Here is an 18,579-nt window from a genome sequence, read left to right as displayed (position 1 = left end):
AGGAAAATATAGCTATCAGTTTAATTGCAGCGGATTGTATCCAGTGGAGGCCTTGACTACGGAAAGCACTTCAGCTCGCCCAAGGTGGGGTGCCCAATTCTGCTGATTCACCAATCCTTTGTATACTCTGCAGCCCCCAAAAGGCTGCTCCTGAAGACTGGAGGGACCTCTGGAACAGTGGGATATGGCATAGAGGACTGCAACAGGTAGGAGGGGAATCAGCAAAACCTGGGTGTCTCGCCTTGTGCAAATGGTTTCCACTTAGCACAAAGTCACCACTGGATACAACCCAGTTCTGTCATCACTTAAAAGAGCCATATATGTTTCTCAGCATTCCCTATTTTACCTAGAAATGTTTACAGGTTTTTACTGTTTTGCTATGGTAAATCTTAAGAGTAGAAGACACAACGTTAATGGAAATAATGGTGGTGGGCTGGGGGTGCACATACACATCCAGAATTTCAGGGTTTGTATGGTCCAAAACATGTTGTTTCACAATTCTAATATTCAAAGGTACTTTCAAAGAAAGCACAAATTGGAATTTCCTCAAAACATTTCTGGCAAGGAAAGAAAGGTGGCAACCTGAATCCATGGGAATAAAATATTTTCTGCTGCATAAAGGCTATGCAAAAATAAGAGCTGCATACGGAAAAACAACCACCACCTTCATCAGGTTCAGATTGAAAAGATTAGGATATTTGGAACTATCCATTCTAGAAAAGTCTCATGATATCGAACTTGTTTTTCAACCAAGAGAGAGAACAGTCTTTAGCCTCAGTAATATTAAACCGGTTTAAGTTAATTCATGTTCTGCAGGACTATATTTAAATCTATTCTCCAGTACAATTTGACCACAATTAATGAGGATTTCTGGTCCATGAGCTGTTTGTCTCTTTCCAGATCTGATTAAATTTTTTAATGAGCGGTATAATTGCATTAAAAACATTGGCTGAACTGACAGCATCAGCTTGGTTATGAATATAGATCAGGGGCACACAGTTGTAACTATTTCTTTTAGGATTTGCCCCTATTAGGGCAGCTGTTGACAATCTTTTCTTTTTTTTTAAACAACTTTCCTTTTGGGATCGAGGCATCCTCATATATTCTCCTGTGTCCCTCTACTGTAAGGACCTACAGTTGTGTGAAAAAGAAAGTACACCCTCTTGGAATTATATGATTTTACATATCAGGACATAATAACAATAATCTGTTCCTTAGCAGGTCTAAAAATTAGGTAAATACAACGTCAGATGAACAACAACACATGACATATTACACCGTGTCATGATTTATTTAACAGAAATAAAGCCAAAATGGAGAAGCCATGTGTGAAAAAGTAAGTACACCTTATGATTCAATAGCTTGTAGAACCACCTTTAGCAGCAATAACTTGAAGTAATCGTTTTCTGTATGACTTTATCAGTCTCTCACATCGTTGTGGAGGAATTTTGGCCCATTCTTCTTTACAATGTTGCTTCAGTTCATTGAGGTTTGAGGGCATTTGTTTATGCACAGCTCTCTTGAGGTTCCGCCACAGCATTTCAATCAGGTTGAGGTCTGGACTTTGACTGGGCCATTGCAACACCTTGATTCTTTTCTTTTTCAGCCATTCTGTTGTAGATTTGCTGGTGTGCTTGGGATCATTGTCCTGTTGCATGACCCAGTTTTGGCCAAGCTTTAGCTGTCGGACAGATGGCCTCACATTTGACTCTAGAATACTTTGGTATACAGAGAAGTTCATGGTCGACTCAATGACTGCAAGGTTCCCAGATCCTGTGGCTGCAAAACAAGCCCAAATCATCACCCCTCCACCACCGTGCTTGACAGTTGGTATGAGGTGTTTGTGCTGATATGCTGCGTTTGGTTTTCGCCAAACGTGGCGCTGTGCATTATGGCCAAACATCTCCACTTTGGTGTCATCTGTCCAAAGGACATTGTTCCAGAAGTCTTGTGGTTTGTTCAGATGCAACTTTGCAAACCTAAGCCGTGCTGCCATGTTCTTTTTAGAGAGAAGAGGCTTTCTCATGGCAACCCTTCCAAACAAACCATACTTGTTCAGTCTTTTTTCTAATTTGGAAATGGCCTTATAACCCTTCCCAGATTGATGGGCAGCAGCAATTGCTTCTCTAAGATCATTGCTGATGTCTTTCCTCCTTGGCATTGTGTTAACACACACCTGAATACTCCAGACCAGCAAACTGAAAAAACGTTGGCTTTTACAGAGGTGGTCACATTTGCTGATGATCAATTAATCATGGGCATTTGATTAGCAGCACTTGTCTGCTACTTAGCATCTTAATTCCTATAGAAGCAGTAAGGGTGTACTTACTTTTTCACACATGGCTTCTCCATTTTGGCTTTATTTCTGTTAAATAAATCATGACACGGTGTAATATGTCATGTGTTGTTGTTCATCTGACGTTGTATTTACCTAATGTTTAGACCTGCTAAGGAACAGATGATTGTTATTATGTCCTGATATGTGAAGATATACGTTACTGAGATCCTCTCTATCTCTCATCATCTCTATTGTCATTTCTTGTTCTATTTATCTGCATCCATCTTGCTTGCAGCATTGCCAGAATCTCAAGCTGCCCTATTGGGGCCCAGAGGGATTCTAGGCAAGGGCAAAGAGGAGGGTAGGGCTGCCCGAGGCCAGAGCTTTGTCACTTTCCAGCCACCCAAAGGAGGAAAAAGTATTTTCTAAAAAGAATTAGGCAGTGAGCCTTAGTGGAAACTAAGTGAGATGTCCGAAGGCATTCTGGAGCCTGCAGCTGCCACCCCAGTGATACACTTGCAGCACATCATATAACCTAGTCTTAAGACTGGCAAATTAGGATAAATATGTGCTAGATCAAGGACTTGTAATTAGGTCATGTCTTCCTTTTCGTGAAAGAATTACCAATTCCATCTCTTAATCCACTACAGCAGCCTTGCTCAACGTGGTGACTTTGGGATGCTTTAGACTACAACTCTCAGATTTCCTGACTATCAGCCATGCTGGCTGCGGCGGATGGGGAGTTGAAATCCAAACCATCTGGAGAATGCCAGTTTGGGAGAGGCTGCACTAGAGCAATCCTACAGGTATCACAGCAAAGTCATCAAACGTCTACTGAAGCCTTCTGCAACCCAGTGTCCTCAGATCTGTTAGGTTATAAATCCCATCAGCCCCAACCACCACCACCATTTGTGGGTACTGGGTTAGGGAAGCTAGTCTATTGATGCCTTACAGAAGCCAATGTGTAGAATTCCAATGGACATGTGAAAGTAGGCTTAAAAAAATGGCAAGAACTATGAATATTCTTAAACTAGGAATACAATAATCTGTTCATTCTCAGGGCAGACAGAGTCCAATGGATTTCCCCAGTACAGCAAGATTTTCTTAACATTTTAAGCAAAGCCACCAGTTAGAGAGGCCACATACAGCCATCATTTTGTAAACTTCCAATTCTACCCCAGGAGATGTAGGATCTACCATCCAATTGTCTGAAGTCTACTGCTTTGTCTTCAGATATTTGGAAGCTTGTACCGTATCCCCCCTCCAAACTTCTTTACAGTGACTGAACCAAATTTCTTCACCTCCTCCAGCATCATGCATTTGGAACCTTGAACCATTTTAGTTCCTTCCCATTGAATATACAGTCATTTGGGTAATTGGATAATCTTCAGTGATTCAACCAAGAAACTATATTTTTAGCAGGAGGATGACTATGTTCTGGTTGTAAAAAATATTGGCAAAGGAGGTGAGACAGTGCATAGGTTCTATATAGCCCTCACAGGTCTGAATAAGACCCACAGCATCTGCTCTAGAATCCCCTACCCTTAGTCGTAAGGTGCAGATACAAGCTGTAGTCGCTCAGTGGTAAGGCTAAAGAGTTGGAACATCTCTCTTATGAAGAAAGGTTAACGAACACACCCTTATTCTAAACTAGAAAGCCCCAAATAAGGGGATGGAGTGGAATATCTCCTTTCTCCCTCTTTTATGCACAGATACCCTATTGACATATGATCACAGGGAGAGGGAGGATAAATTATCCATGTGGCTGGGGAGGCTGCTGTGGCTATTGGGATATGCAGGCACAAGGCCATGAATTTACCCATGGAACAGCGAGTAGGAAAACCACAACGTGGCTGCCTGCCGCACAGTGGTTTATTTACCTCTCATCGTTCCATGGATAAATTTGCAGCCTCGTGCTGCAGTACCTCCTTATCCAAGTGGCTGCAGCAGCCTCTCCAGCCGTTGAAAGGGTTCCATGACCATATAAAATGTCCGCGGTGGCAAGAGTGTCACCAGAAGTGACCCTATGGTCATTGCCATTTTTCTTGGTTTTTGCTGTTTCGAGGCCAAACCCCCATGGTGTTTGTGCCAGATGACATGGGAATCACTGTGCCTGCTAATCATCTTGCAGAAGGTGTGGGTAATTGACCCACCCATGGGGAGGGAAATCTCCCATCACACAACATGCTAACCCACCACGGATCATGTCTTTGAGTGATCCATAATGTGTTAGCATGGTATCTGAACAGCCCCACAGAGGTACTGAAAGATACTATCTGGGTTCACACAACATGCTAAGCTATGATGGTTTATTTACTGGCAGAACCCATGATGGGTTCATGTGTCATCTGTGGGATGTTTCTACCACCCATGAGAGATTAATCCACCCAAACACCCCACTCTGAGAACCTATGCCCTGCAGAATGAGTATAGTGGATCATTTGCATAATCTACAATGCATGACAGTTAACAACCCATCATGGCTAAGCATTATGTGTGCATCCAACCACTGATTCATATAAGCCAAACAAAAATGAAGCACTTCTCTGTCCCCTGCCCCCATCATTCCAAGCCAACATTGCCACTGACCATGCTAGTTGGGAGTTATGGGAGTTGCAGTCCAACCCACCTGGGGAAGATTGCCTTATAAGGTATGGTAATGCCATTAGCTTAGATTGCTTTTTAATAAGGATTTGTCAAACTCATGGAGGACAGGCTTTAAACAACTATTAGCTAAATTGTAGACTGAGGTTACGATAGCTAAATGTAACCTTGGTCTACAAAGGCTTTATATATCTGAGTCCCAGATATTGGAGATGGGGTGGCTTATCACTGTCATGCTCTGCATGAGCTTTTCAGAGACATCTCCTACAGTCTTGGGAGACAGAATTAAGGATTTGACAAACCTTGACCTGAGCCAGAAAGACAACTGTGAAACATCCACAGTTCTTATGGACAACCTTGCTTTGTAGCTCCTGGCATCAGGCAGGCTGTTGCTGCTACCACTGTCTCAGTTCCCTAGTTCAGTCTCCAACGTGAAGTATTTCCTACATGAAGAGCACAGAATCTGCACACTACAACATACTCTGCCCAACCTGTACTTAATCTGTAAGAAAAGCCTGTTATTATATTCCTGACAAAGAACTGAGTGCTAACAACACTTACGGTTGTTGTTCATTAACAAAATCCTTTTTCTCTCCATAACAAGTTTGAAAACGAATTAAGACATTGCTGCTTTTAATACACAGCGACAATTGGTGCAATACTTACCCAAAGTATCAGAAAGAAACTAGTGTAACTTGTAATACAGTAGTGTTCCTCTGAATTCTCAGTTGTAGAAAAAGACCCAGCTCTAATGCTGCACTACACAGCTTGTTAACACTCTCTACCTAAAGCTCCAATATGTACTCAGATGTCTTCACAAAAGTTTTGCAGTCCTAGCTATTCCTGCTGGGCCCCTCCATCGAAAAGAATGGCAAAGGGGGTGCAAGTGGAAATTCACCACACCTGTATGCAATCACTGCACCAAGATGAAAAGGATTCATTCTCTCTCACACGCTCTTCGTCATGTTCAGGAATATTTACACCCCTTAATTTCCCCCTATTTTTGTGTCTTTTCTTTCTCTAAAACTACTAGCAGCAGATAAATCCCTGAAAGATATAGTATAAACATCAAATAACTCATGAAGCAGAATGGTGCAGGCCTTCCGTTCAGAAACTTTGTGATGTCCTTGCTCAGCTAAAATTTCCAAAGCATGCAGATCAAGCACATTTAAGCCTCTCCAATATTCTTTGGGATAGAGACCATTAAGTCATTACTACTTCCTCATTATTACAAGGTATTTTCTTCTCTCTACTTGATAATCCAACAGCAGTGACAGATGCTGAATAGTTTAAGTATAATTAATGCATACTTCTATAATTACTCATGTTGATTCAATGTAAATTATAGAGAAAATAAATAAAAGCTGTAGATGTCAGAATACAATCTCGGCATGAGGTTTTCTGACTCATTTAAAAATTGAAGGATTCCCCCTTATTACAGATGTCTCCTATTTCTGAATTACTGCAGGTTTACAGAATATGCATTATTACTTTGGTGCTGGAAGTCACTGATGTAGTTAAGTCATGCCCTACTTTTATTGTTAGGGGTTTCCTCCCATTCCCTTTTAAATAGAACAGCTAGGGAAAACTTCTTTTAACTCCTCCCTAAGTATTTCAGGCACTTGCAGATATAGGGCAACATGCAATGCTGCTACCATGCCTTCACTGTTTGTGTTGCACCAGCAGGGCCAGCACAGCAAGACAGTATAGTGTGAGGCTGGATGGCAAACTCCTAGAGCAACCTCAGAATCAAGCTGAAACACTCGTTTACGGAATGCAAGGAGTCAGTGAACTCCCTTCTACTAGCTTTGCTAAGCTGTTCTGTTCTGGAAATATGTGTCCGGGCTAATTCCCAGTTGCTTTAGGAAGCACTAGCTTCCTCCTGGTGTGTGGGCAGTGCTGGATACTGCCCATAAGATTTCTTTAGGAACAATCATTTTTTATTGTTGATTTCTATAGAGACAGATCTTCAAGGTGCCACCCAGATGCAAGGTTCCAAGACATTCTGCTTCTACAAGGGTCACTTGTGTTTAAAGAAAATGTCACACACACTCATTCTAACCTGGTCAAACAGTTGTTTGCCTGTAGTGTTAGGCTGGATGGCAAACTCCAACTCTGCATCCACAGTGGTAACTCGAACGTTGACCTAGAAGAGAGATTAAAATAATGAGTAAGGAAACAGAGGGTCATGAAAGTCCAAGCGTTTGACAGTTTATTGCTATTTACATGAAGATTTTAGTTCTATAGTTTGGCAATAAAAATCTATGCTTTTTCAAAATGCAATTTACTAGTAAACTCCATTAAAAGTAATCATTGTATCATTTAAAAGGAATGACCTCTACAACTTCTCCAGGATACACAATTAACCTGAGTGTTCTACTGGCTTTGTGACTCAGCGTTGAATTGGATTGAGCTTTTAGTTAAGCAAGATGACATTTTAGTGTTGATTGTTTCAGAGTATACTGTTTCAGTAATAGCAACCAGGACTGTTATTACTATGGAGACTGACCTCTTAATTAAAATCCTTTTGGAATTAGGACAAGTAACTGACCACAATAAGGGATGGCTTTTAAATTATAATACAGTCCTCCTTCTTATATCAAGAGCTGGAGTTACTTGGCTTTTAAAGAGTTAAAAGGATGTTGATTATTCTTCCAAACTAATCAGCATTAATCCAATAAACATGCACTATGTTAGCACTAAAAGGAGTTCTACTGAAAACAGAAAATGAGTTTAGAGAGATTTATGGACAGTGAGATACAATAACTGAAGTATTTCTGTATAACTAGTGATGTACATGAAAAAAGTCACATTGTACAAAAAATATATAAGGTACAAAGGTTGTTTTTCTGCAACTGTTAAACTAGTTATTCTCTTATACTGACCCCTAGTAAGTCAGGAATTAATATAAAGAACAATCATCTAGTCCCACATTCATTTCCCCACAGCAGACTATCTAATGCAGGCGTTCTCAACCCTTTTGGACCCATTTTGAAATTTTAGAAACTGCTGTGGGCACTACCAAAAATTGTTCCAACAGAGGATGTGGCTAGTCACATAACATCTGCTGTGGGGATCTGGCTAGTCAAAAGAGGTGGTAGGAATGAGAAATAGCATGGCTAGAGGCTGGGAGTGGAAAGGGAGAGAGAGAGTGCGAGCATGCAAAGGGAAATGTTTGTGTGGATGGGCAGAGATTGAGTGGGGCCAGGAAGCAACTCTCTCCTCTTCTTGCCTACTGAACAGCTGATCAGCAGCAGGTTCAGGAACAGGAAGGAAAACTTAGTACTCTTAACATTTTTCAAGGTTTTTTTTCCTCCAAAGGTAAAGGTAATGGCCATCTCTCGTTTGTATTCGGCATTTGGATCTCGGAGATATATTACTCTTGAGCAAGGAGACTCCCATTTAGCTATCATGGTCAATATTAACAGAACTTCCCTTTATATTCTAATTTTTTAAAAAAGATTAGTCTTACCTAACAGAAAAAAGAACTCCATACATTTGAGCTCAACTTTATAAGACACCATCATGACACACGCCAAGAACTATTCTTGGGGATGGGGGACAACATTATGCAGTGTTACAGTACAAGACTGCTACTGATTTCTCATGATTTTAAGCATCAGAAAATTAGGGACAGAACTCTTACTTTGAACATTCCAGGCTCAATTAAAATGGAAAGGGGATTACGAGAATACAAGTAGATTACGTATACTCAGAACTTGGTCTTTTGGTTGCGCTAAACAGAATGGAGAAATGTTGAAATAGGTTTGGATCTTCAAAATACCTTTTCCATATACAAATCTATTTCCCTCAATTTAACAAAAGCGGTTTTCTAATAATGTGTGTGTTTGTTCTCCCTCCCTCCCCCCTTTCTCTCAGTAACTCAGGATATCCATGACGTGTATAGTGACTGAACAATATGAAGGTATTTAAATTAAGAAAACTTCCTTCCCAACCCCATATGAGATAATGAAATCTGATAAGATTTATCTCTAGCAGCTAGAATCTAGCTCCTGGTTAAGGAATGTGTGCAATCAAATTCTTTACGGAACACTAAAGCTGCAAGTCCTGAATATTGTTTACACTTCCTGGTGAAAACCAATACCCATGTAAAAGAAATTTTCACTGAATTACTAAGGAAAGCTCAAACAAACTATGTGTTTCTTTCATTTTTTCTGTGATGTAAATCCTGCCTTATCCAGTATAGAAATTTTGCTTATTAGATAGTGAACTCTGTCTTTGACCCATCATTTTATACAAAGGAAGAGGAAAAGAGGTTTAGCTGCTGAATTTGAAACCATACGTACCGACTTAAGGCATTTATAAGAATACAGATTAACCCCTAGCCACACAGACCAATCTCAAAAGTGCTTGCACCCTTATCAAGGCATCACGGATCAAAATGATTCAAGTTGCTTCCTAATAACAATCACTGGGAAAGTTAAATGTGCAACATTTAAAGTCCAATATGCACCCCCCCAAAATGGTTTTGAATCAAGATTAGCTCATATGTGTACAATCACTTGGTTTTCTGCAACATAATAATGACTTGCATGTGTGAAAGGAGTTATCACACATTAAAAGTCACAGCACAACAAGTATTCATATCACCAAAACACAAATATTTGTCAGCTGAGACACTTCAAACTTGTCATGAGTAGCTATTATACTTTAGTTTATTCAGATCTTTTCCTAGTGTTAGCTTTATGCCTTTTTTATGTAGAAGGTTAAAGTTCATTGTAGGATTTCCAAAGGTTGCCTTTTGTAGGTACATTAAGGCCAGGATCTTTATGTGGGCCATCTTCCCAGAGCAGGTTAAAGTTAATGCTAAGAAGATTGTTAGTGGGGGTGGGAGAAGAGACAGGAGCAGTACCAACTCTTTGGCCACCCAGCATCTGTAGTTGCACTGTCATGGGATGACAGCATGCACCTATTTAAAGAAGGGTCATGTGACATGGAATAACTCAAGAGACCACATATCTCCTGATAAGAATGATTATGCCTATCTAACTGTAACACAAGACTTTTTGCTGATTGGTAACACACATCTAATGTATAACCATAACCAATGTAAGTATATGGAGGGGGTGCGGTGTGTGGGGGGAAGCAGAAGCAAATCTCCCCACACACACCACCAAAAAAAAAAAACCTCTGGAAGAAAGGAGAGCAAAAGAATTAGCTGCCATCTCCCTCATCTATTATAACAGACATCTCAGACTCACTTGTAATTGGAAGTCTTGTTGGCTATCAAGAGAAGGAAATTTATTAGAAAATAAAAAGACGTAGAGAGAAAATTTGGATACTAACATTTTATTAATTAAAAGTATTTCTACACTACCGTAGTGTAGAAATAGGCACAATACAAACATTCGAAGAGTCATACAAGTTTTTTTTAAAAATCACTGCTCAGTGAAAGGTAAGCAATGAAGAAGCCAATCTAACCTCTCTAAGGTGTTCCACAAACAGGGCTATTGCCACAGAACAGCCCTGTCCTATATTCCCACCAATCTGGCCTCATATGGTGGTTGGATATAGAATAAGGCCTCATATAAAGAACATGAAGTACAGGTAGTCCTTCAGATTACCTGGCCCAAAGCAGTTTAGGCCTTTGTTGGTAGGTAATAATCATTACCCCGAATAGGCTTGGAAACAAATTGATAGCCAATGCAACAGCAACTGGTATAATATAGTCCATATACTAGACAAATCTGGTTGCAGCATTTTGCACCAGTTGAAGTTCCCAAACACATTTCAAGGGCAGTATCTATCTATGCAGAGCTCACTGGATAGTGATATTGTTCATTGTTGTTTCGTTTTATGATTATTTATTGTTCATAATTCATTCCATTTATTAGTACCAAAACAATAGTTCCCTGGCAACATACACAATAAAACAGATTAAAATGGAATACCTATTAGTTTTAATGTTCACTGCCTCTATGATGTGAAAGATGTTTGGGAGTGGGACTCAACTATTATGGTTAAAAATTTCTAGGTAATCAGAATTATGCTCCTAGTAAGATCTATGGGTTTGTAGGCACAGTCAATAGCTTAGGCACATCCAGTGGGATTTTTTTCTTTTACTCCTCCCCTTAACCCAGTAAACCTCCATGCCGTATCACAATCTGCTTCTCAAAGTCCCCTAAGGTTCAAAAGTTGTTTGCAGAGACAGCTGCTGTTCTAGAAACACAAACACAAAACTTCCTTGAGTGCATGGAATGAATTGTGTACTTTAAAGATCCTGGCCATATTTAAAGAAGAAAGCCAGCCAGGAAAACCCTGATTTTCACTTAGATCAGTGGTTCCCAAACTTTTTCAGGTAACCGCCCCCTTGGTGCCACAAACTCATACCCAGTGCCCCCTACCCTACACTATAAAAATCATTATTCAGAATAGCAGTTTTCAATGACCCACTAAGGAAGATAACAATAAAATTCAAAACAGTAACAACTGAATATTTATTCAAAATCCAATTCAATTAAACATAATTGATCAACTTGATCCAGTGATATAATCTTTTCAAAGTTTGATAGTCATTTAGCAAGAATATTAGATATCACATTTAGTAACTAGGGTAGAGTACCTCACTATTCTGTAAATTCTTAATGTGATGGATGGGCTTGATGAAGTGATACCAGTTTCCCAATGTCTGGTTTAAAGGCACTTAACATGAGTCTTAAATGACCACGTTTAGTAATCTGGAGTCAATTTCTTTACTTGGAGAGAAGTAGGCAGACCACACTAAAAACACATTCCACTGAATATTGGGTGGATTCCTGCATTGAGCAGGGGGTTGGACTAGATGGCCTTGTAGGCCCCTTCCAACTCTGCTATTCTATGATTCTATGAATATGATGTTGGAAATGCAACCAGGAGCTTCTGAACCATTCTACATAGTGCAGGATAGCAATCAGAAGTTTCCTTCTGTAACCAAAACTCCTGGTACGGAAAAGATCACCTCGAGCACTCCCCTGCCGCCCCTTTGCCTCTTAGTGCCCCCCTGCCTCTTAACACCCACCTATGTAATCCTACTGTCCCCAAGGGGCAGTACCGGCCTCTTTGGGAACCACTGACTTAGGTGAATGACATCAAGCATTCAACTTTAAAGGCGACTAAACTGAAGCAACACAAGACAGGCAACAGTCTAAAGTATCATTTAGGGTATTATGCAATACAAATAATTTAAATATCAAAGTACAATTGCTTCACTGTTCCCCAACCCTGGGCTCCAGCATTATAAGCAAGCTCCAACTCCTTGTATCCATAAAACAACACACATTATGCTCCCCTTTCCCCCTTGGTGTCATGAAATCAAAGCTCTTTTCAGACACTGCCAAAACTACAGATTCAGTTCTGAAGACAAAAGGGAAAAAAGTTAAATGGGAACACAGACCTCAGACTTAATACACCACAGTCCATGATTATTTTGGAACCCAAATCAAATCAAACAAGCTGAGCTATAAAAATGGGGTGGTCTGGATGATCAAACCTCAGCTTAATAAACAGAGATATGAATGAGCCTTGCAGGTGTACATACAGCCTTTTCACTGCAGGAGGAAACAAATCAGAAACTCTTTATCTAATTAGTTTCCAGTTTGGTCCCAAGAAACTATGGTTAACAAGCCAGAATATCAAGCCAATTTCAAACCACAGCTTAACATTCTGGTTTGTTTCAAAGGTATTAACCATAGTTTTCCAATTCAGACAAGACATTATAGTCTATAGACCCAAACAGCTCTGTTGGCATCCACCTGGCTCCCTGCCCTTCCTGATCTTTTAACATTTTTTTAAAAAAAAAACTGGGAGGATGGCATGCTGCAAAGTGAAATGCCAGGCTCCAGAACCAGTTTTATTTTCAAGAACACCTCTGAGCATTAACAGTTTGCCTTCTGGCCCAACTGCTAGAGTTAATGAAGTCTTCCTGATCTGATCACTTACCCATAGTGAGAAGCAAAAGGTATGTGTGTACAACCAACATACTCATTGATGCTTTGGCATATTAAGGAGAGATACATATTTGAAATAAACTGATTTGTTAAACCCTTCCCCACTTAGTTCATGTTTTGGTAATGGTTATTCTCAATTAAAATTTCAAGATTTTGCATAACCTAATACCTTATTGGAACTCCTTTCAGTATTAAAAAACATCACCTGGCTATATATCTTTTGTATCTCTGTGATTATTTATGACCTGGCCATTTGGATTTTTAAAGAACTCTATACCAAGCAAGAGTTATATGGCAGTAATAAAAATGTATATCCCTGATTAAATAAATACAGCTTCTTTCACTAACTTTCATTTGGGAATAGTAACTCTCAATCTCTGGAGATATGGAGATACAGCAGTGTTTCCTAAGAGATCCCTTTCAGTTGTGGAAGACATTCAAGATGTTGGTTTCTGGTCATATGACTTTCAGATATACAATGTATATTAATCCCACAAAACCCATAAGGCTTGTTCATTTATTGTGCCCTATTTTTGCATGATGGAAGAAAATCCTTCTGAAGCTGGCAGCCAGCAGAATTAAACATTTTGTTAGAAATATGGTACATGTTTACATTTACACAGATTAAGTTAGCACTGTCCAATTTGGGGTGACAAATGATTCATGTGTCTTTGTGTCAAAGAGACTGAAAGAGAACAGACAGACTCTTTGTATAAAAGACTAAATAAATACAGAGAAACGCAGCAGGCGATTGTACGAAACTCTTCTTTAAACAGACTGCTTTGTTGCAACAGCTGTATGCAAATTGGTAGTTCATTAATAAACAAGATGGTGATGCTACAAGAACAGATGCTCAAGCTTCGTTTACGAAGTGTTCTAAATACAAAAAAAGAGCTTAGTGGCAGAGTGGAGGGGTGAGTAGAGAACAATAAACACTCTTGGCACTGGTTATTCGCCAATAGCTACCTGCTTCTGGCCCTGAAAGTAAAACAAACTTTCACATTGTAAGAGCTCCAATTCTTCCAAGGAGGCAACAATTTTGTGAACTGCCCAGAGAACTTAGGCTATTGGGCAGTCCAGAAATGTAATAAATAAATAAACCAACAACATTGTTATGCACAAGGAACAGGGCAACATATATGACGTTTTAGCTGCACTTTCCATATCCTGACTATAGCTGTACCTACTGCATAAAGCAAGCAGAAGCATGACTCCAGCTAAAATCTTACACAACCTTATGTGGGAATGAGTCCCATTTTTAGACAACTCAATAGGACTTACTTCTTAGCCAAGATTTTGATAAAACAGACAAAACATCGGAGATGTAGCACTGGGCAGGAGGGTGGCAGGGGCAGAGGAACAGTGTGCTCACTTAAGTGATGGGGATGTAGAAATAAATGATCTTGCTCTAAAACAGACAACAGGAAGCGGAGCATTTACAGGAGCATAAATATTACACCTTCATATTAAGTAAAATTCACCCTGCTTGCAGCAACACCTCTCTTGTGACAATTTTATTTTAACATTTAATATTTTCAGACAGGGCTCAAGTGATACCTACATGCCAAACTAAGCACAAGTATATCTAAGCACCAAACTGGATGTGATTCCATTCATACAATGAGCAATTGCAGACATTGTTTTTCAAGTAAATAGCAGGTGCAAGGGGCTTAATCCTGGTTGGGACCCTGGCTGAAGTGGGGAAGGCTTTGCCATCACTGTAGTCACCCACACAACTACTAGTTAGTCTACAAAAAGCAATTTCAGGAATTGCTATTTGCAGGAATGGTATCTTGTCTAGCTCAGCCCTGAGTGGCTATGTATATTTGCTGAAATAGTTACTCAATAGCAAATTATACCTAGCCAGTCATTTTCTCTAGAAGGTGTTTCTCTTTAATTTGGTGGAAAGGACTCATTAATAAACATTTTCATCCTATTCCAGTCTATGCAAATCATGCAGAATTGCAGTTTAAAATTGCTTGCAGCTCACTTTGCATGTCTAAACAATGATGTGTGTACATGACTATGGAGACACACAAGCATTATAGCTTGAACCAAACCTCAGAAGGTGAAAAATGATTTTTACATGCACAGCCTTTGCTGTTTCACTCATTATTTCACAACTCAAACTGATCTCGCAACAACTGTAATACTCAGGAAACAAACAGGCCTGTTTGTAAGTCACAATTCCACAGGATACTAGAAATTAGAAAAGGTCTGTAATGTAGTATTGGTTCCAGAATATAGTTTAAGAAATTTGGCTTACATATTTTAAAAAGGAACTTTTAGGGTTGCAAAAGCATGCCTGAAAGTATAAACGCAATGCGTGTTAAATCCCAAAATCTCAAGTAGTTCCCGAATAAGACTCTTCAGGTAGCCAGTGGGGCTTCAGGGCTCCCTCTTGCTTCTTGCCTAGCAAAAGCAGAATCAATTGTGTAAAGTAAGAGATAATGCACATTTTGCCTAATTCATACAGGTTGCCTAATTCAATTTTTTGTGTTAACAGAACTTTGGAGTAAAATTCTGCCCCTCACCGTCCCGTACCCCCCATTTGGCATACATATACCACAGGACTATCAGTTAACAGAAAGCCAGAGAAATTGTACGTTTTAGTAGAGATCATCACATTGTTTTTGGACATTTCAATTAATGTGCTACCTGCCTAGGTGTTTGCTGATACTCTCACTGCTTATCCTCTCCCCACCCCCACCCATTACACTGGTATCTCAAGCTATAACTTGCAACTCTTGGAGAAACAGGAAAACAATGTTGTGATGTTAGGAGCGGTTTTGTTTCTCACAACTGAGTAAAGTCTAAAATGTAAGATTCTTCTTCCTTTTTAACGCTGCAGACTCTTAAGATATTTGAGTCCTTCTTTATTAAGAATAAATGAATTTTAGATTTATGCTTCAGTCGGACTAATTCATAAGAAAAGATATTCAGAAAGAGCAGTCCCATTTCCCAACATTAATGGAAACTTTTAAGGGATAACTGAAAAAAATGTTTATAATAAACCGATTCTAATCTTAATATCTAAGAGAGACCTTTAAATATAGCTGGAAGTTTGGTACAGGTCTAATAAAGTTCTTATCCCTGCACAGCACTAGCCTCACTGGATGGCTTACAGTTCAATCCTATGCATGTTTACTCAGGAGTAAACCCCACTGTGTACAATAGGGTGTTTAGGGCTGCTTTAGGCAAGGCAATGGCTCAGTTCAGACAACACGTTTCTCAACAGTGGTTTTAGAACTCCACGGTGGAGTTTTTACACCACCATTGAGAAATGTGTTGTCTGGAAGGAAAACTCCACACCATGGTGAAGTAGTGTTTTTTTTAGAACACTCCACACAGAATATCCATGCTGTGCAGAGAAGAGTTCCTGCACAACCATTGTGTTGCATGTTTTGTGGAGGGCTCTGTGGAGTTTTCCGTTGTGTTGACTTTTCCCACTGGCTACAGAGTTCCCTGGTAAGAGTGGCAAAAGGAGGGAGTGCCACTCTAGGAGAGCCACAGGATTTTTTTTTTTTGCAGCAATGGCTGATGGGATACCATCAGGAGGACAGGGGAGGAGGAACTGTTAATCAAACATCTCGATGGATTTTACTCAGCTCCATGGTAGCCCACAGTCACACAACGGTGAAGTTAGAAGATGTCATGCGGGTAGTACCTCCTAAAAACTCAACCGTTGAGTGGAGTTTTCACACTGCATTGACTAACGTGTTGTCTGAACTGAGCCACTCTCTCAGCTTTTGTTCCCCCATCTAAACTGAAAATAGTTGGTGACCTCATAGAGCTCAAGCAGGGATAAACACCATGGTTTAGATCCAAAGGTTCTCTCCCCCGAGAGAAAGGCACCTATGCTTTGAAGGGAGTGATCCTCTGGTGCAACCCGATGAGACTATAAAGAATTTAGGGTAGTTTCAATGCTGCAACTATAGGATTATTTTACATACCATAATGGTTAGCAAAAATAAATATACACCTCTCTTTAGTGGTACTAGAAGACATGGAGAATAAAGCTTGAGAAAGAGATGGGAAATTCCTAAGCTACTCTTTCCTCTTTCAAAATTGGCAGATAAGCAATATGTTTAAATCAGGTAATCCCCATATGACTCTTCTTCCCCCTTTCCTCATAATTGCATTTGTCAAAGAGCTACTTAATTACTGATTATGTAGAACGCTGAGCATGCACTATATTAGAAGCTGTCACAGAGCCATGCCTACATGTTCCTAGCAGCATCATTACATAGCTCAGAAACCACTAGAACGGAAGTGGTGCCTGCCCTTTCCCATTTACCCCATAGACCAAACCAGCATTTTGGCCTTCTAACTTGTGTTGATTGCAGGAGAAGGAAGAACTAGTTCACCTCTCCTAGCTATCGCTCCACAAGTCAGCTGACAGACCCAGCTCAGGCACAAATAAGAAGAACACTGTTCTAAGCAGCTTTTGTTGGTAAGATGGAAGGAACATCCATCAACCTACAGAATGTTTCTGTGTAACTAACCAGAGTCCAGGAGGACATATTGAGCTAGGACCATGTCATAAGATTTTGATTGCCAAATTCACCTCACTTTCTATGTAGCTTGATTGCAAAGTGAAGAAAGCCTCATGTTATGCTGGAGGAAGGCCTCCTGTTATCAATGCAATAAGCTCTTGGGGGAGGGGAGGCAGAGTGGAAATGCATGATGGAAGGAGGAAAACGCAGAAGACAGCATGGCTGTACTTAAAGGTATAACATCTGGTCTTGAAAAAGATCAGTATTAAGGGAGGATATACTGTGCTTACGGCAAACTTAGAAACACAGTATTCCAAGAGTGATCGCACTATAGCTTTGTACACAGGCATTATAATATTGGCAGTTTTATTTTCAATTCCTTTCCTAATGATCTCCAACGTAGAGCTGTCACACACTGGGTGGCTCATTTACATTGAGTTATCCGCTATGACCCCAAGATCCCTTTCCTGGTCAGCCACTGCCAGCTCAGAGGCAGATCATCTGTAAATTAGGAATCATTTCTTGTCTCATGAGTTGTTTAAAGGATAAGGAAGTTGAAGGCTGCAATGCAGTTTCACTTTTGCAGTGCTGTTAGTGCTATGGAATGTTAATAAAAGTAACAAACTGAAGATATTCAGAAACTGGCAAATTTAATCCTCAGACGATTTTAAAAACAGTATTTAAACAAAAAAGAGTAACACAAGTTAGCTTTGCACAGAAAGATATCTGTCACACATAGATGTAATTAAGTAAACCTTTTGGTTTCCAAGGGTGGAAACACTGCAATCAGCAACTGGCAAATATATTTATCTTCTCTTTTCTCGTCATAGCTTTAATTATTACAACCCACACCTGCCACACCTGTGGAGCTATGCTGCACCTAAGAAAAAAAGGTCTTCAGCAGTAGGAGGTAGTCAAGAATTCCTATCACCATTAAACTAGGCCTCTTAATGGTCTGAAGAATATGTATGATTTATGAACAGCTGGCTCATGATAAAAAAAAGTTCGAGTCAAAGAGATGGATCTTCCCAGGACTTTGTAACAGCAAGTCTCCTCAAATATGTAGGTCTTATATTGGAAAGTTGCCTCCAAAAATCAGGCTCTTTTCACTAAACCCATTCAGATTCCAAAGGCTTTGGAGCTGGTCCTAATTCCTTGAGAGAATCAATTCTATTTTATTTATCAGATATGTAGCAATTAATTTCCAAAAATTAGAGAGTGGTACCAGCAATGGCAATAATTTTCTTGGAAGAAA

General features: G+C 39.8%; 1 protein-coding gene across 1 annotated transcript in view; it reads right to left on the bottom strand.

The window, feature by feature from the left end:
* Positions 1-18,579, bottom strand: part of EZR (ezrin) — a 41,869-nt gene that overhangs the window by 18,945 nt on the left and 4,345 nt on the right. Inside the window, exon 3 of the mRNA XM_063124493.1 lies at positions 6,945-7,028. Within this exon, the coding sequence (XP_062980563.1) occupies positions 6,945-7,028 (84 nt within the window). The remainder of the gene's footprint in view (positions 1-6,944; positions 7,029-18,579) is intronic.

This window comes from Elgaria multicarinata, chromosome 4 (genome assembly GCF_023053635.1).
Source record: "Elgaria multicarinata webbii isolate HBS135686 ecotype San Diego chromosome 4, rElgMul1.1.pri, whole genome shotgun sequence".
NCBI classification, from domain to species: domain Eukaryota; kingdom Metazoa; phylum Chordata; class Lepidosauria; order Squamata; family Anguidae; genus Elgaria; species Elgaria multicarinata.
The sequence above is the reverse complement of the archived record's forward strand: the minus strand, read 5'-3'. Positions and strand labels throughout refer to the sequence as shown.